This window comes from Trichosurus vulpecula, chromosome 2 (genome assembly GCF_011100635.1).
Source record: "Trichosurus vulpecula isolate mTriVul1 chromosome 2, mTriVul1.pri, whole genome shotgun sequence".
NCBI classification, from domain to species: domain Eukaryota; kingdom Metazoa; phylum Chordata; class Mammalia; order Diprotodontia; family Phalangeridae; genus Trichosurus; species Trichosurus vulpecula.
The window spans coordinates 99,364,878-99,384,629 of record NC_050574.1 but is presented as its reverse complement, the minus strand read 5'-3'; the positions used below and the strand labels follow the sequence as shown (position 1 = coordinate 99,384,629).

Sequence of the window (19,752 nt, the reverse complement as noted above, 5' to 3'; positions counted from 1 at the left end):
ACAGCTTTGCAAAAAAAAACAAAACCATCCTCCAATTAAAGCAGATAACGTGTACAACGTTGTCTTGCTGGATTCTCTTGTCCTCTGCCGCTACTGTAAAAACAAAATGAGTGGTAAGATTTGCTGACTGTTTTGAGAACATTCTGTTTTTATTTAAAAACATAGAAAGCACTGTATTAATCTAAAAGCATTCCGTGTACTTGAATATGTGCCAGATATAGCAATGAAAATGTGAACTAGTACCATGTGGTTAAAATTGCTAGAATTATATGTAATTTGAAGGGTTTCACATTCCACAGAATATTCTCTTTCCAGTACTTATTTTTGTACTGCATGTGGATGTTCTGAGTTTTTTTGGTTTGAGGGTGTTTTAACTGTAACAGGAAAATTTGATTCAGGTTATTTTGGAGGCCATTATGAAAACCTGCTTTATGTGGAACTTTAGCAGCCCATTGCACGTAGGCATTAAAATTATAGAAATTCATTGTTTTGTCTAGTATTCTTAAATTTAAAAGAAGAAAAGCAGAGGTTAGATTTTTAAAAATAATGTTTAATGAAAAGCATAATAATTTAAGCCTTTTGTGGTACTTTTAAGGTATTTTGTCGTGTTTTAAATGCCATATTCAATTGAAAAATGTTTTTCCTATGTGGTCAAGTACTGTTTACAAGTACGATTTTAAACTAGCTTTCCAAAATAACTAACAGTTGTATGATTTTAGATCCATTCTGTTCTAATCAAATAAGTTAAGAAGCTGCTAAGCAAATTTTTTTTAAATTTTAGATTTCTTTTTAGAATAGGTGTGTTCTATTTATAATTTCTGTGTTTTGGTTAGGACAGATTTTGAATTTTCTCGGTATGTGACAGGGTTGTTTTTGTTTTGCACTTTTAATTTCTACTTGTCAGAAAATTACAGTGGCTAACATTTATATAGTGCTTTGAGGTTTGTAAAGCAAGATATGTGTGTGTGTGGGGGGGGGGTGTTTTAACAAAGGTAATTGCCAAAAAACAATTAAATTGCTTTTTTCTTTGCACACAGATCTACTGCCACAAAGTAACTGTAAAAGTTATTTTATTTACTGGTTGGTTTTTTGTATGATGTGTAAATATGTTATTACAGATTAATATTTTAAATATCAACTGTAGTTAGTGATTTGGGGTCAGGGAATCTGAATAAAACTTTCTCAAAACCTACTTTTTTGTGTGTTCAGGTCACAAGTTATTCAGAGTAGTGTGATATAGTTACCATATGAAAAAAAGTTAATAGCTTATATTTAGAAAAGTAATTTAATATTATAACTGAACCAGTTACTTGAGTTAAATCTTGATTTTGAATGGACTTGTGGCCCCATGGGGGATCCAAAATGAGATTATTCTCACTTTGAAAAAGCCATTTTTAAGATACACCAATTGATGATTCAATCTGTGTTTACAAACAGATTGCAGCAGAAGTAAAATATGTTGTCAGACATCATTTACAAAATGTAATATAGCCTTCATTTGGAGACTTATTGTCATTTTAACCGTATCAATTAAAAAGAAACAATCAACATTGATATAGAAGTGGCATTGTTTTGATTTCTAGTTAAGAGTTGTTAAAATGTACATTATATTTGCCTGGACAAATACATTAGTCAGATAACCTAGGTTCAAGTCTCAGGTCCTCTAATATTTGCCAGTTTTGTGATTATGGACAAAATCACTGTACTTTTCTATGAATTTTGGTTATATTACCTATACTACCTACTTCACAGGGTGGTTGTCAAGAAAGCATTTTGTAAACTTTAAAACATCTGTATAAGAGAAGAATGAGTCTTTTTTGTAGTGAAATGAAAAAATGCATTCAACAAATGAAGAGTAATTTTGATCTGGATTGTGGAGTCAATCTCCTTTTCTGTTTTGTTAGTTAAGGAAATAAAAGTAATTGAGGGCCCTTGTTGTTTTCAGGAGTGTGGTTTTCAAAATTCCATAGTACTAGTTGCAGCAATATATTGTTTTAGCTGTCTACAAAAAGGAAGAAATTCATAAAAATAAAAACCAGTTAAAAATAGGCATTTTAGAGGCAAAATAACGTGATACCCCAAGTGACAATTACATTGTGTTTGAGGAAACTAAGGGCAGAACCTCTTCATTTTCCAAGACATTCAAATGTACCGTATTGTTGTTGTTGAGTCATTTCTGACTCTTTGTGATCCCATTTGGGGTTTTCTTGGCAAAGACACTAGAGTGGTTTTGCCATTTCTTTCTCCAGCTCAATTTACAGATGAGGAAACTGAGGCAAACAGGAATAAGTGACTTGTCCAGAGTCACACAGCCGATAAGTGTCTGAGGCCAGATTTGAATTTGGGTTCTCCTGAGTCCAGGGCCATTGTTCCATCCACTGGACTACCTAACTGCCCTCAAATGTGGTATAATTTGTGTCAGTCAACCTCCATGCCTTTCCTGTATATTTCTTATCCTTGAGGTAGAGTCACAGAATCTAACCTGTCCCTAGTCTCCAAAGGTGGCCTTATCTGCAGTCCCAAAGAGTATTTGGGAGTAGTAGTGCCTGGAGCTAGGGCTTGGGGTCAGGGTCTGAATAGCAACTGATATTCTGATCAAGGCTAGCTGGGAAGTGTGTGACCACTCCCAATACCTCATGCTTTCAATGTTAACTCACCTCCTATCCCCCAATAATACTTCATCTTACTGTGTTGCCCCCCTGCCCCCCCCCCCCCCCCCCCCCCCCCCCCCCCGTGTAATTGCTGCTCTACCAGCATAAGAACACAGTTGTTCCAATATAGGAACTGATGATTAAGCAACTACTAGTAACAGGAACATTTCCAGAGCAAACATTTAAAACAAACTTCTCTCCAGATTCATTTTCATTGGTGTGCCAAGCTCACTTTATTTTTTCTCATTAAACTTCTGCTGTGTTCCTCACTTTGCTTCATTGCCCCCGCTAAAATGGAAAGAATTCTTCTAACTTGAACAAAGTAATTAAAGAACTTTGTAATATGTTCTAGCTATACAGTATGAACTCTAAAACTCCTTTTCTGTCCTCAGTTTCCACTACCACCTTCCACCACTGCCATTGCTCTGCCCCCACAGAGGACCTTGCCTCATACTTACCAAGAAAAACTGAAGCTATCTGTTGTGAGTTCCCTCTTCTCTTTCATCGTACATATTAAATTCCCTGTTTTCCACATTTTCTCTTCCTTTGTTTCTCTCTTCTTGCCAAAGCCAATCCCTCAATTTTTATTCTTGATCCCATCCTCTTATCTCCTCCTAGGCAATCATCTTCACCTCCTCTTCAGTCTCCAATTTCTTTATCCTTTGGTTCACCCCCATTAGGTTGTGAGCTTCTTGAGAACCAAGACTGTCTTTTGCTTTTCTTTGTATACCCACTACTTAGGAAAGTACCTAGTGCATAGTATGTGCTAATAAGTGCTCACTAGCTGACTGGTTCCTTACCTGCTGCCCACAAACATATCCAGATATCCTCCATCCTTAAAAAACTTCAATTGCACTGTGCTGTTCCCTCACACTGTCTTCTCATATCTCTCCTCTCTTTCAGTCATACTTTTTAAAAAGCCCATGTACCTATGGGCAATATCTCACTGACTTCTCTCACCCCCTTGTCATCTTTATTTCTTATCCTACTACTAAACCAAAACTATTCTTCCCCCTTGAAAACTAGCCTATTTGCTTGTCTTACACTGCATTCAATTTTTCCTTTTGGTGTCTCTGCCTAAGCTGAGCATTCTTCCTCCTCATCTCTGCCTCTTGGCTTAGGTCAAAAGCCACCTTCCACTTAAGACCTTCCCTAACCCCTACCGTTTCTTAAAACTCAACTCCCACCCAATTTTTAGAGACTTGATCTGTATGTAGGTTATTCCCCATGATAGACTCATAAGCTTCTTGAAGGGGATGAGTTTTTCCTTCATATCTTTATATCCTCAGCACCTCACACAGTGCCTGATACATGGTAGACCTTTATAATGCTTTTTTAAATGGATGCAGTAGTTTGAGAGAAAATTTTAGTATGGACTTAAAGAGAATCGTGCAGTGGTAGAGGTATGTTTGGAGTTAGAGGAGCCTAGATGCCCCACAAATATCCCAGGAAAGCTCTGGAAACCAGTGATAAACCCAAAGGGAAAAAGTAACACTGCCAGCCCTGGGCTGCAGAAAAACACTACCAGAATCTTACGTAGGCTATGAGACAAGTCAGAGTTAGATGGAAGGAAAAGTGTACAAGAAGACAGTTCTCAGGGCAGGAGAGGAGACAAGGAGGCAAGACCCGCAAGTTCTGAGGAGACAAAATGAAATCAGCCCTTAACTCACAGTCTGTCCTTCTGCACAAGACAAGGCAAAACAAACACCGGGTCAGCCCAGCCTGAACTATGACAGGAGACAAAACCAAACCAATGTTTGTACAGGCCTAGTGCACAGGTAACCCATGCCCAAGTTACAGAGGAGCCACAAGCAGGAGAGAGGGCAAGAGTAAAGTGCCTCGTATCTTACGAGGAGTCCTATTACTAGCAAAATCAGCCACATTTGGTCAGGGCCTGTCAGGCTCACAGCAAGGAACAGAGCCAACTCCAGGTTACAAGGAGGAGTCAGAAAATTAGCTAAGGCCTGAATTGAACTATCAGGAAACTCAGCTAAAATCCAGGGATTCCTACAGAAGGCAGAGCTAAGACTTTTCTACCACAACCAACATCAAGCAGGGCCTGCCCATACCATCCAGCAGTATAGAAGGAAGCAGAGTCTGACCTAAACACAACACTCAGTCCAGAAATTTATGCTGAGGATTTGAATAAACAGAAGAAAATGAGGAACACAATGAAGAAATAGCTTGAATTCAGAGAAGCCTAGTAGATAAACCTAGAAAGAATGAGTTAAGTCCACAAGAAGTCCAAAGTAGAGCCTTAGTAGAAAGAAACTACATGGACTATGAGATTACCTGGGGAAAAAAAACGAAACAAAAGATACAAAATATAATGTTAAAGGAAATGATAGCTAAGGAAGAGGGAATTGAATGTAATAGTTTGAGAGAAAATTTTAGTATGAACAAAAATAACTGCTTAGAACAAATAGTGACAAACCTTACTCAAGAATGAACTCCCTGAAAATTAGAATGGGCCAAATAGAAAGCAGTGACTCCTTGAGAAAACAACAACAATAAAATTTTAAAATTGTTGGGTAGGGGATGGAAGTGGAAGAGAATAAAAGAAAATGTGAGGTATCTAATATTAAAAACAGCTGATCTGGAAGACATCAAAGACAATACAGGGACTACATGAAAATCTCTCTGTCCTTCTTCCCTCCCCCATCCACCGAAAGCCTGGATACCTTATTTCAAGAAATCATAAAAACTACCTAGATTTATTAAAACTCTAGGGCAAAGTGAAAAATCCATTCACTGAAAGAATTCATTCACTGAAGTTCCCTTCCTAAAAGTCCCAAATGAAAATGTCTAGTAATGACATTGTTCAAATTCATAACAAAGAAAAAGTACTGAAAGTAGCTAAATAAGAAGAGTTCCAATATTAAGGAGCAACAACCAAGATCATTCAAAATTTGACAGCTGCTACTTTTAAGGATTGGAATACTTTGAATACAACATTCCAAACGGCAAAAGCTGAAGCCTTACAACCAAGAATAACTTATCTGGCTAAGATAAGTATAATCTTATAGGGGGAAATGGATTTTTAATGAAATGGAAGACTTCCAAATATTCCTGTTTGAAAAGGCCAGAAACAAATAGAAACTTAAATGTAAACACAGGACTCAAGAGAATCATAGAATGATAAACTCATTTGACCAATTGGAAAGAGACTGTATCATGATGGAAAATGTCTTCTCAGAACTCTATTGTCTGAGATCATAGAGAAAATTTCAAAAGGCAGAGGGATTGAGGGTGATTATGCTTTGTTTATATGGTCTTTGGAGAAGAAAATAGGAGGGGAAGGAGAATATTCTGGGGAGGAAAGGAGGAGGAAGGGAAAGAGACTTACGATCTCACATAATAAGGATTCATAAGATATGAAGGGTATTCAGACAAGAAGAAAGAAAGGAGAGAAAATGAGTATTTGCTGAACCTCACTTTTATTTCAACTGGACAGTGAACAGAGAGAGACTTTGATGTAGAAAATACATTAAAATCAGTAAGGTGATAGGAAGAGAAAGAGATTAAGAGAAGGTACAGGATAGGTGACAGAGTAGTCATAAACTACATTAATATCAGAAAGTATAGAGTGATTGTGGGGTTTAAAGGAAAAGCAAAAAGAACATCTTGTGACTCTGGAAAGGGCAAAAGAAAGGAGGAGAAAGGTAGTGAAATAGAAGCAGACTGCTTTGATTATATGTCATTTCTGATAAGTAAACTTCTCTGCCACCACTTTGTTAAAGAGGGAGTTAAGGGGCAAAGAAATGTATAAGGAATCAGAAGTACACAATTAACAATCATCATTGTGGGCATGAATAGGATGAACTTATTCAAGAAAGAGAAGAATGCATTAGAAAGCAGAATTCAAAATATTATTTCTAGGAAACACACTTGAAACACTAAAGTTCAGATAGAATTAAAATGAGGACATCAGTGCATGCCTTTCAGACCTAGACAAACTAACCAAGAGATTAACCAAAAAGAAGTTTAGGCCCTGGAAAGAACTTTAGAAAACTTAGAGATAATAGACCTTTGGAATTTACACATTTCTTTTTCTTTTTTTAAAATTTATTTATTTAATATATTTAGTTTTCAGCATTGATTTTCACAAGAGTTTGAATTACAAATTTTCTCCCCATTTCTACCCTCCCCCCCACTCCAAGATGGCTTATATTCTGGTTGCCCTGTTCCCCCGTCCGCCCTCCCCTCTATCACCCCCCTCCCCTCTCATCCCCTTTTCCCTTCCTTTCTTGTAGGGCAAGATAAATTTCTACGCCCCATTGCCTGTGTATCTTATTTTTTAGTTGAATGCAATAACTTTTTTTTTTTGAACATCTGATTTTAAAACTTTGAGTTCCAAATTCTGTCCTCTCTTCCCTTCCCACCCGCTCTCCCTAAGAAGTCAAGCAATTCAGCATAGGCCACATGTGTATCATTATGTATAACTCTTCCACAATACTCATGTTGTGAAAGACTCCCTATATTTTGCTTCTTCCTAACCTATCCCCCTTTATTGAATTTTCTCCCTTGACCCTGTCCCTTTTCGAAAGTGTTTGTTTTTTATTACTTCCACCCCCATCTGCCCTCCCTTCTATCATCCCTCCTTTTTTATCTTCTTCCTCCTTTTTTCCTGTGGGGTAAGATACCCAATTGAGTATGTATGGTATTCCCTCCTCAGGTCAAATCTGATGAGAGCAAAATTCACTCATTCCCCTTCACCTGCCTTCTCTTCCCTTCCTACAGAACTTCTTTTTCTCGCCACTTTTTGCGAGATAATCCACCCCATTCTATCTCTCCCTATCTCCCTCTCTCAGTATATTCCTCTTTCATCCCTTATTCATCTTCAACTCACCCTATGCCCTCTCTCTCTCTCTCTCTCTCTCTATATATATATATATACACATATATATACATATATATATATATACATATATATACACACACATACATATATACATACATACATAGACACTCACATATACATATATACACATAAACATATATGTGTGTATGTACGTGTACACACACACACACACACACACACACACACACACACACACACACATATGCATATTCCCTTCAGCTACCCTAATAGTGAGGTCTCATGAATCATACACATTGTCTTTCCATGTAGGATTGTCAACAAAACAGTTCACCTTTAGTAAGTCCCTTGCAATTTCTTTTTCTTGTTCTTTTTCTTGATTACCTTTTCATGCTTCTCTTGATTCTTGTGTTTGAAAGTCAAATTTTCTATTCAGTTCTGGTCTTTTCACTGAGAAAGCTTGAAAGTCCTCTATTTTATTGAAAGTCCATATTTTGCCTTGGAGCATTATACTCAGTTTTGCTGGGTAGGTAATTCTTGGTTTTAATCCTAACTCCATTGACCTCTGGAATATCGTATTCCAAGCCCTTCAATTTCTTAATGTAGAGGCTGCTAGATCTTTGGTTATTTTGATTGTGTTTCCACAATACTCAAATTGTTTCTTTCTGGCTGCTTGCAGTATTTTCTCCTTGACCTGGAAACTCTAAAATTTGGTGACAGTATTCCTAGGAGATTTCTTTTTGGGATCTGTTTGAAGAGGCAATCGGTGGATTCTTTCAATTTCTATTTTGCCCTGTGGCTCTAGAATATCAGGGCAGTTCTCCTTGATAATTTCTTGAAAGATGCTATCTAGGCTCTTTTTTCGATCATGGCTTTCAGGTAGTCCAATAATTTTTAAATTATCTTTCCTGGATCTACTTTCCAGGTCAGTGGTTTTTCCAATGAGACACTTTACATTGTGTTCCATTTTTTCATTCCTTTGGTTCTGTTTTATAATATCTTGATTTCTCATCAAGTCACTAGCTTCCACTTGCTCCAGTCTCATTTTTAAGGTAGTGTTTTCTTCAGTGGTCTTTTGGACCTCCTTTTCCATTTGGCTAATTCTGCCTTTCAAGGCATTCTTCTCCTCATTGGCTTTTTGGAGCTCTTTTGCCATTTGAGTTAGTCTATTTTTTAAGGTGTTGTTTTCTTCAGTATATTTTTCAGTATTTTTTGGGTCTCCTTTAGCAAGTCATTGACTTGTTTTTCATGGTTTTCTCTCATTCTTCTCATTTCTCTTCCCAATTTTTCCTCTACTTCTCTAACTTGCTTTTCCAAATCCTTTTTGAGCTCTTCCATGGCCTGAGACCAGTTCATGTTTTTCTTGGAGGCTTTTGTTGTAGGCTCTTTGACTTTGTTGACTTCTTCTGTCTGTATGTTTTGGTCTTCTTTGTCACCAAAGAAGGATTCCAAAGTCTGAGACTGAATCTGGGTGCATTTTCGCTGGCTGGCCATGTTCCCAGTGAACTAACTGGACCCTTGAGTTTTTCAGCGGGGTATGACTGCTTGTAGAGTTAAGGGAACTATGTTCCAAGCTTGGGGGGATGTGCCAGCTCTGCCACACCTCCTTCCTGCCACACCTGCCAGCACTCCTCCTTCCCCAAGAACCCTCAACCCAGACTGGACTTAGATCTTCAGCGGGCTCTTCACTCCTGCTCTGATCCACCACTTAATTCCTCCCACCAGGTGGGCCTGGGGCCAGAAGCAACTGCAGCTGTAGTTCTGTAGCTGCCCCACCTCCACTGCCCTGGGGTGGTGGCTGAACCACAAACTCTATCCCAGTCACCAGCAGCTTTTCCCACTAACCTTCTCTGTTGTCTTTGGTGTTTGTGGGTTGAGAAGTCTGGTAACTGCTGCAGCTCACTGATTCAGGGCGCTAGGGCATGCTCCGCCCAGCTCCTGGTCTGGTTGGTCCGCACCGCCCATGCTGGGTTCTGCTATGCTCAGCTCCGCTCTGCTCCCAGCTCCGTGCAGGATAGACTTTACCCAGAGACTATCCAGGCTGTCCTGGGCTAGAGCCTTGCTTCCCTCCGCCACTTTGTGGGTTCTGTGGTTCTAGAATTGGTTCAGAGTCATTTTTTATAGGTTTTTGGAGGGACTTGGCAGGGAGCTCATGCTAGTCCCTGCTTTCCAGCCGCCATCTTTTGAAATTTACACATTTCTTAGCTGGGCATGCTACCTTTACAAAAAATGAACAATATTTGGGGGCCAAATAAAAATCTGACAGATGCAGAAATATTATACACATCATTTGCTGAACACATTTCAATAAAAATTATATTTAGCAAGAGGCCTTTAAAGAAAAGATTACAATTTAATTGGAGAGTAATTTAATCCTAATGAACTGGTGGGTTTTAAAGAAGAAATCATACTAATATAGAAATATATTATATGTGATTGCATGTCAATTTTGCCTATGTCATATTGCCTATGTCAAATTGCTCATGAGCTCAGAAAACGGGGGAGTGTAAGAATTTAGAACTCAGAATTTTTTTAAATGAATGTAAAAATTGTTTTTATATGTAATTGGAAAAAATAAAATATTCAAAAAAAGGACAAATCATAAAGTACTTTGCAAACCTTAAAGTATATGTAAATGCTAATGATGGTATTGTTATGAAATGGATTCGCTAACAAAAGAAAGAACAGATCAGTGAATAATGTCTTGTTTCTGATTTGAAAAAGGAAATTTACAACAAACGGAGAAGAAATGAAGAAAATTATAATAAATTATTTTGCCCAATTATATAGCAACAAAACTTAAATACAGTGAGTGAATAAAACATAATTCAACTCCCAAAGAAAAACACTGAAGAACCAGGTAGATTTACAGATGAGTTCTGTCAAATATTCAAATAATTCCATCATTACATAAATTATTGGCAAAAATAGAAAAAGAATTCTTCCAAACTATAAGAAAATTATGGTTCTGATACCTAAATCAAGGAAAGAGAAAGAAAACCATACACCACTCTTCCTAAAGAAGATTGACGGGAAAGTGTATTTTAAAGAATTGTGGGTTTTTCCCCTCAATTGACAAAAAGGAAAGGGAGAGGATAGCAACAAAGTTGACAAAATAAAACCAAAAAAATGAGAGAGAGAAAAGTAGAGAGTTGTCATATTTTTTAAAGTGCACAGAGCTAAATGGGGGAGGGGAAGCAAGAATAAACATGGGCAAACAGGGCAGTTTTAAGTTACATTTTGAATCCAAAATATACTTAAAAGGAAAAGCAAGCTGTATGTGATAGTGGTTTACATTTTCATTGACTATCCTCGTTTTCTGTTCAGCTCTTTATTTGGGAATTCTTATTTTATCTGATGTTTAAGTTCATAATAAAAAAAAACAGTTCAAGTTAATTTAAAGTTGAAAAAGTTTTCCAAATGTTGTTTAAATCACTTGAAATTTAGGAAACTGAAAAGGTGACTAATTTATTTCTTGAGAGTATCCAGGAGATTGTACCAGTTATTGTTCAGTCATTCAGTCATGTCCAACTCTTTGTGGCCCCATGGGTCATAGCACACCAGGTCCTTCTGTCCTCAACTAGCTCTTAAAATCTGTCCAGCTTCATGTTTGGTGTTTTCATACCTATCTCATACCATCTCATCCTTTGTCATCCTCTTTTCCTTTTGCCTTCTATCTTCCCCAGCATCAAGATCTTTTCCAGTTAGTCAAACATTTAAGCTTCAGCTTCGGTATTTGGGTTTCCAAGAAATAGCCTGAATTAATTTCTTTAAATATTGACTGCTTTGACCTCCTTGCTGTCCAAAGGACTGTTAAAAGTCTTCTCTAGCACCACAGTTCTAAAGCATTGATTCTGCAGCGCTCAGCTTTCCAACACTCACAGCCATACATTGCTACTGGAAAAACCATGGCTTTGACTATACAGACTTCTGTTGGCAAGGTAATGTGTCTGCTTTTTAGTATGTTGTCCAGATTTGCCATAGCTTTACTTCCAGGAAGCAAGCATCTTTTATTTTCATGGTTGGAGTCACCATCTACAGTGATCTTTGAGGCCAAGAATATAAAATCTGACACTGCTTCCATTTCTTCTCTTTCAGTTTGCCAGGGAAGTGATGGGATCAGTTGCCAAGATCTTAGTTTTTTGTTTTTTTTTTTAAGCTTCAAGCCAGTCTTTACACTCTCCTCTTTCTCCCTCATCAAGAGGCTTCTTAATTCCTTTTCACTTTCTGCCATCAGAATGATACCATCTACATATGTGAGATTGTTGCTGCTTCTCCTGGCAGCCTTAATTCCAGCTTTTGATTCATCTAGCCTGGCATTTTCTCATGATGTACTCCACATTTAAGTTAAATAGGGTGACGATCTTAAGCCAATCAGTTGTTCCATGTTCAGTTCTAACTATTCCTCTTGGCCCACATAGGGCCTCAGGAGGAGAATAACATGATCTGGTACTCCCATCTCTGAGGATTTGCCACGTTTTGTGGTGATCACACAGTCAAAGGCTTTAGTGTATTGATGAAGCAGAAATAGATGTTTTTCTGGAAGTCCTTTGCTTTCTTTATAATCTAGCAAATGTTGTCAATTTGGTCTCTAGGCCCTGTGCCTCTTTGAAAACCAGTCTGCTCTTCTGGTAATTCTTGGTTCACATATTGCTGAAGCCTTCCTTGAAGAAGCTTAACCAAAAGCTTGCTGGCATGTGAAATGAGTTTGATAATTTGAACATTCTTTGGCATTGTCCTCCTTTAGGATTGGGATGTAAAATTATCTTCTCCATTCCAGTGGCCACTGTTTTGTTTTCCAAATTTGCTGACATTGAGTGCAGCACTTTAATAGCATCATCTTGTAGGATTTTAAACAGATCAACTAGAATTCCAACATCTCCACTAGCCTTACTGAGTTGACTTCATTCTTTGGGATGTCTGGCTCTAGATCAGTAACCACATTGTTATGGTTATCAGTGATGTTAATTATTTCTTGTATAGTCTTTTTGTGTATTCTGGCCACCTCTTCTTAATCTCTTCTGCTTCTGTTAAGTCCCTACCATTTTGTTTTTTTACATGCCCATTTTTGTGTGAAACATTCCCTTGATAGCTCTGATTTTCTTGAAGAGATCTCTTAACTTTCCCATTATATTGTTTTCTTTTATTTCTATTTTCTTTGCATTTAAGAAAATCTCATTCTTGTTATTCTCTGGAATTCTGCATTCAGTTGATTATATCTTTCCATTTTTCCTTTACCATCTTCTTTCCTCAGCTATTTGTAAAATCTCTGCAGACAGCTATTTTGCTTTCTTGCTCTTCTTTTTCTTTGGAATATTTTTTGTTGCTGTCTCCTGTACAATATTGCAAACCTCTGTCCATAGTTCTTCAGGCACTCTATCTACCAGATCTACCTCATGAATCTATTTATCACTTCTACTTCATATTCATAAGGGGTGTTACTTAGGTCATACTAATGTAGTCGGTTGGTTTTCACTACTTTCTTCAGTTTAAATCTGAATTTTGCTATCAGAAGTTCATGATCTGAGCCAGTCAGCTCCAGGATTTGTTTTAACTGACTGTATAGAGATTTTCTCCCACCTTTGGCTGCAAAGTATATAATCAGTCTGATTTCTATATTGACCATCTGGTGATGTGCATGTGTAGAGTCACATTTTCAGTTGTTGAAAAAGAGTGTTTGCTATGACCAGTGAGTTATCTTGACAAAACCCGTTGGTCTCTGTTCTGCTTCACTTTGTGATCCAAGGCCAAACTTGCCTCTTACTCCAATTATCTTTTGATTGCATTTCAATCCCCTATGAAAAATATGACGTCTTTTTTTGGTATTTTTCTAGAAGATGTAGGTCTTCCATAGAATTGTCAACTTTGGCATCTTTGGCGTTGATGGTTGGATCACAGACTTGTATTATTGTGATGGTAAATGATTTGCCTTGGGTTTGAACAGATACCATTCTGTCATTTTTGAGAATATACTCCAGTACTGCTTTTCGTACCCTTTTATTGACTGTGAGGTCTACTCCATTTCTTCCAAGGGATTCTTACCACAGTAGTATATGTAATGGTCACCTGAATTAAATTCACCCATTCCTGTCCTTTTAAATTCCAATGCAGTGTTGCACAATTCCAGGTTCCTGTGCCATATTGATCTTTACGGCATTAGTTGCATTGGCAGCTGAGCTTCCTTTTGGCTTTGGCTCAGCTGCCTCAGTTGTATTGGAGCTGCTTAATTAGTACTGGAGTTACTTGTAGTTGTCCTTCACTCTTCCCTGGAAGTGTATTGAACACCTTCCGACCTGAGAGACTCATTTTCTGATGTCATCTCTTTTATCCTTTTAGTATACTGTCCATAGGGTTTTCTTGGCAAAGGTAATGGAGTGGTTTGCCATTTCCTTCTCTAGTGGATCACTAGAGTTTTGTTGGAACTTTGCAGTATGACCTGTCCATCTTGGGTAATCCTGCCCAGTATAGCTCATAGTTTCATTGAGCTATGCAAGGCCCTTCCTCATGACAAAGCAGTGATCCAGGATGGGAATTGTGCCAGAGGTAAATATATTTAAGAAATGTGTCAGAAAGTAGAAATCACTGTAAAATTGTTAAGTAAAATAAAAGAATTATTTGGCTCGATTATTTTTCTTTAGTACATCACTAGGTAAGACTTGGTATACCAAAAAAAACTTGAGCAAAAAATACAACCACTAAGCCATCTCTTGTATGAAAAGGTCACCCAGATCCTACAGAAAGGAATTCCTGTGTACAAACCTCATCACTACCACTGCTGTCTAGGCCTGGCACACATGAAGAAGGTTCCAGAATGATTCAGCATTCTATAGATTAAACCAATCCTGCTACTTTTTTGTGTTTCATTCTGCTTCCATTTGCTAAAATTTTTTATGTTTGTCATCTAATTCATTTTATATACCACGTTTATTTTGCATGGACAGTTAAGGAAAAATTTTCTCCAGAGAAAGGGGAGTCACTGCATAATTACTTTTCAGAGTTACCTCTGTGGTGAGTTATGCATAAGAATTATTTGAATCCCTTTTCATGATAATTTTAGCTGTACTTCTCCTGGTTAGATGTTTTCTTTGTATATTTTGGTATAGCTAGTGTTAATTCAGAATGTACTTTAAGCTATTTAAGACTTCAGTTTGTTTAAAAATATTATGTTGAAATATTATTTTTGTAACCCTTCCAGGTCCTGCTCAGGTTCCAATGATGTCACCAAATGGTTCAGTGCCTCCTATTTATGTGCCTCCTGGATATGCCCCACAGGTATGGACATTATATTTCTTAACATAAATACACACATGCGCATGTGCATGATAGTCATGAAAAAACTTTTGCTTTAACTTTGGGGCTGTTGGAAAAGATGTTAGTGTACTAAACCATGCCAGCGGTTACCTAGATGGCACTGAGCAAGTTACCTACCATCCCTGTGCCCCATTTTGGTTCACTTGACCTCCAAGGTTCCTTCCGACTCTTAAGTCTGTAGTTTTATAATATTTGGTAATACATAGTTGCTAGAACTCTAGATAATAATGTTATCATAATAATATAATATTTTTCCTCTCCGAAAATATTACTCATTTGATTTTAAAGTTTGGGGAAGAATATGAATGTGTATGTTGGTTTTCAAATATTGTGTATAATCCTTAATGATAATTGAGCACTCTGTACATCCGGTGTTCATTTGTTTCCCAGTCCTTTGCCTCCGGCAGTTCGGTTACTAAATGACGCAGGAAAGAAGACTCTGGCTTTTTTCGGACCACTTCAGAGCATTTTCATGATGGATCGTTCTTACTTTCATTTTTTTCATGGATTGTAGGAAAGACTGAAGACTCTTTAAATGTTGCTTCTCTAGTGTGTGATACGTGATTTTTAAAATGTTAAGATTTTTTCATAGAGTAGCCTATTTTGTAATGAAAAGGCTAAAATCTGGTTACCAAGAAGGAACCGTGTCCTCGTGAAACTCCAAAAGTGTAAGGAACTTAGTGCTGGTTTTTTTTTTTTTTTTTGATGCTTGTCATGTCCAATAACTGATTCACTTGCCTCTACTAACAAGTTTGTGTTTACTTTTAAGGAGCATGTTGTTTCCCTGATAAGGCAAATGCATTTATTGGGGAAGGAATATACCTTTGATCATTAATATTTGATTATTCACTTTAACTAGTTATTTAATTGATTGATCTTAAGTTGTTTTTAAAAGGACTTAACTCATACATATTCCATTTGCTTTTCTGAACATAAGAATCTATATTTTGAAGATTGCCCCAAATTATTAATAGCAAGAGAAATGGAAATAGTTTCACTTTGCTCCCAGTAAATTGGCAAAGGTTGCAAAAGATAGAAATAGTCAATTCACTGTTCTGGTGGAGCTGCAGGAAGACAGGTACACTAATATACTATTGGTGGGACTCTTCCAGCTATTCTAGAAAACAATTTGGAATTATCTAAGAATAATCATTAAATTGTTTATTTTCCTTGCCCCAAAGATCACACCCCTGGGCATATATCCCAAGAAGGACAAAGAGAGGAAAGAGTCTTCGTATATACCCAAATTTTTATAACAGTATTTTTGTAGTAACAAAAAAGAAAATTAAAAAGTGGATATCCTTTGAGTGACTGAAGGAGTTGTACTATGTAAATATAATGAAATATTATTGCCCTATGAGGAAATCAGAGAAATTGGATACATAGGTTTGTGTGAACTGGTGAGAAGTAAATGATAATGAGAGAAGTAAAAGGAACTAAGAAAACTATTCACAATGTCTAAAATCATGTAAACAAAAAGAATGCTGAAATGAATTCTGTGTAATTGTTGTGACCAGTCTTGGTGCCCCAAAGAACAGAAGGCGTAAAGGCACCCCCTCTTCTTTCTTTGAAGTGGTAGAACCACGGATGCGAAACATTGCACAATGTCCATTGGTTTTCATGGCAGTGTGTCCAGAAATGTCTGTGAGGCAAATATAAAAAGCATCAATAAAACTAATTTAAAATGAGATAATAAAATGCAATTTTTATGTAAAAATTTGTACTTTTGTTTCTAGGACATCAAAGGTGTGGAAAGACCATATAATCTCATAAAAGGAATCTCTGAATCTAGTCCAAACCTATACAAAAAATCTGACAAATAGTAAGTTGTCTAGCTTAACTCTGAAAGGAGAAAGAGATATAGAGGGTAATAGTTTCAAGGAATGGTAAGGTTAAATTTAGGGGGATATTTTGGGGGTTTTTTCCCCAGGATGAGAGGAATTTAGATGTATTGGTAGGTAACAAGATATAAGGAGAGGTTGAAAATTGGTGAGAGTAGAAATGATTTAAAGAGACAAGCCTCTAGTTTTCAGATGAAGAATTCAATGCTGTCTATAGTCATATGAAAAAATGATCTAGATCACTTCTGATCAGAAAAATACAAATTAAAACAACTCTAAGGTACCATCTCACAACTATCAGATTGGTTAATATGACAGACAAGAATGTTGGACAGTTGGTGGGAAAATTGGGACACTAGTGCACTGTTGGTAGAGTTGTGAACTGATCCAGCCATTCTGGAGATCAATTTAGAACTATGCCTAAAGGGCAGTCTCAAACTGTCTATATACCCATTGATCCAGCAATAGCACTACTAGGCCTATATCTCCAAAAGGTAAATAAAGGGAGGGGGAGGGGAAGAGACTACTTGTACAAAAATATTTACAGCAGCTCTTTTTGTGGTGGCAAAGAATTGGAAATTGAGGGGCTGTCCCTCAGTCAGGAAATGACTGACCAAGTTGTGTTATATGATTGTGATGGCATAGTATTGTTAAGAAATGACAAGCAGGATGCTCTCAGAAAAACCCAGAAACACTTAGATGTACTAGTGCAAAGTGAAGTGAGCAGAACCAGTAGAATATTGTATACAGTAACAGCAACATTGGATGATGAAGAACTATGAATACTTAGCTATTCTCAGCAAGACAGTAGTCTCAGAGAATTCCAAAGGTCTCACAAAGAAAAATGCTGTCCACATCCAGAGAAAGAACTGATGGAGTCTGAATACAGATCAAAGCATACTATTTTCACTTAATTATTTTTGTGTTTTTTTTTTCCTTTTGGTCTCTTTTTTTTTTTTTACATTACTGTTATGGAAATATATTTACATGCTTGTATGTAATGTAACCTATATCAAATTACTATCCTAGGGAGGAGTGAGGGGAGGGAGACGGAGGAAGATTTGAAACTCAACATTTTTAATGAATATTAAAAATTTGTCTTTATACATAATTAGAAAAAATAAATACTGTTTAAAAATTAAAAAGAAAAATTGAAAAGGAAAAAGAAAGAGAAGCAAGCCTTTAGTGGAGACTAGAAAAGAAACAGGATTACGAGGATCAGTAGGATTGTGGTTGGCTAGGAGAAAGACCAACTTATTGTCCGAGCCTGGCGCACAAGTGAAAATTATTAAGATTCTACATTTCTCTCATCCATCCCTTCCTATCCCTCACTGCCACTTATTGGTGGGTCCTCAGCTGCAGGTTAGGGCTAGTGATTCAAATGACTTCACTGAGCCTTCTGGGTGTGATTGGCAGTTTGGAGAGGCAGCAAGATGGGGAGTTTTAAACCTAGATCTTTGTTGAGTTAGTAAACACTCATGTCATTCGTAAATGAGCAGCTCTTTCTATGCAAAGCAGTGAAATAGCTTTCTTGCCATTTTTATTCAGGTAGAAAATATAGTTTATTAAGATGTGTTTTAAGAATGAAAGGTTTCATGAGGTTAACCCTTATATCCATTAAGTTGACAGGGATGACTGAAGATGGAAATAGTGTTGGGGGCTGTAGAATTAGAAGCACACTAATACAATGTATATAGTTGTGAATTTTTGGTCCAACTATTCTGAAAGTCATTTTGAATTATGATTTATTAAAAATGATCAAGTGGCCATACTTTGTGAAACACAGACTCCACTGGAAGGCATAAGCTCCCAGGAAGTCAGAGGAAGAAAGGTCCTATCTACACTAAAATATTCATTGCAATACTTTTTTTGGTAGCAAAAAACAGAGTAGATGCAAAAAAGAAAAAAATATAGATGCTCTCACACCACAATACTAATTTTGGCCCTCATCATGTCTAGCCTGGACTATTACAACAGCTTCCTAATAGTCATCCTGCTTCAAATCTTTACCTTTCCAGTCCATCCAAAGTGCCAGAAGGATGCTTCTAAAAAAGCTCTCATGTTTCCCTCTTCTCTAGGATTGAATAAATCTCCTTTATCTTTCCAGACTTAATACCTATTGCTCCCTGTCATGCATTGTATGTTACAGCTAAATAGACCTACTACGTTCCATCGCCTATCTTTTGCTTTTGAACCTGTCCATCCGTGCCTAAAAAGCACTTCTACTCACTTGTACCTTTTAAAATCTTTTATTTCCTTTCAAGAAAATAAGCTCAAGAACAACCTTTCCACATGAAGTCTTTCCTGATCCCCCAGCTTTTCCCTCCCTACATTACCATGTTTGTTTACTTCTGTGTTTACAAGTTGTTTTTCCCAGTAGAAAATGAGTTCTTTAAAGGCAGCAACTATTTAATTTTTCTAATCTTTATGTCCCTAACACAGTGTCTGGCCTGATATATAATAGGTACTTAATAATTACTTGTTCATTGATTATTTTTTCTCCTTTGTGTGTTTGATTTTGAAAGGGACCTTGAAAGTGAAAGATTTTAGTAAGGGGCATTAGATGGGATGACTGTTTAGGAAAATTGTAAAATTCTGGGGCCAGCAAGAGGCAGGTAGTGATAGTCTCAGGAGCTTTGGAATAGTATAAACTTGAGCTTATTTGGGGGGGGGGGGCGGAGAACCACCTTAATTCGAAGCCTTTTGTTTTTCTGTCACAGTCATTTGTGGAATTCCAACCATCTCCATAACAAAAGGGAAAGTTAGGCACTAAAAGTTAATGTTCCACCTCTTTTTGGGAAAGAAGGATGTTTGTTTCATTAACTGTTCCCCAGGAACATGGTGGTGGTGGTTGTTTTTCCAGTTACTCAGAGTTTGGCTTCCTTTTAGTTATCTTTTCATTTAGTACATTGTCTTTCTGGTTCTGTTTATTTCATTCTGCCTCTCTTAATTCATAGAAATGCTCCTATATTTCTCTGAATTCCTCATATTCATAATTTTCTACTGCACAGCATATATTTAGCGCAGCAGTACCTGGTACATAGAAAACACTTAATAGATGACTGCTCACTACCTTCTCATTATATGAATATTCTACAATTTTTTAGCCATTCCCATATAAATGAGCACT

At 37.1% G+C, this 19,752-nt stretch overlaps 1 protein-coding gene across 3 annotated transcripts in view; it reads left to right on the top strand.

Moving 5' to 3' along the window:
* The window catches only part of FNDC3A (fibronectin type III domain containing 3A), a 193,357-nt gene that overhangs the window by 110,199 nt on the left and 63,406 nt on the right, over positions 1 to 19,752 (top strand). For 2 of the 3 annotated variants that reach the window (XM_036743460.1, XM_036743459.1), the window contains one exon: positions 14,666 to 14,742. In XM_036743460.1, the coding sequence (XP_036599355.1) occupies positions 14,666 to 14,742 (77 nt within the window). Of the gene's footprint in view, positions 1 to 4; positions 114 to 14,665; positions 14,743 to 19,752 lie in introns of those variants that run through there. The other variant, XM_036743461.1, reaches the window with a different exon arrangement.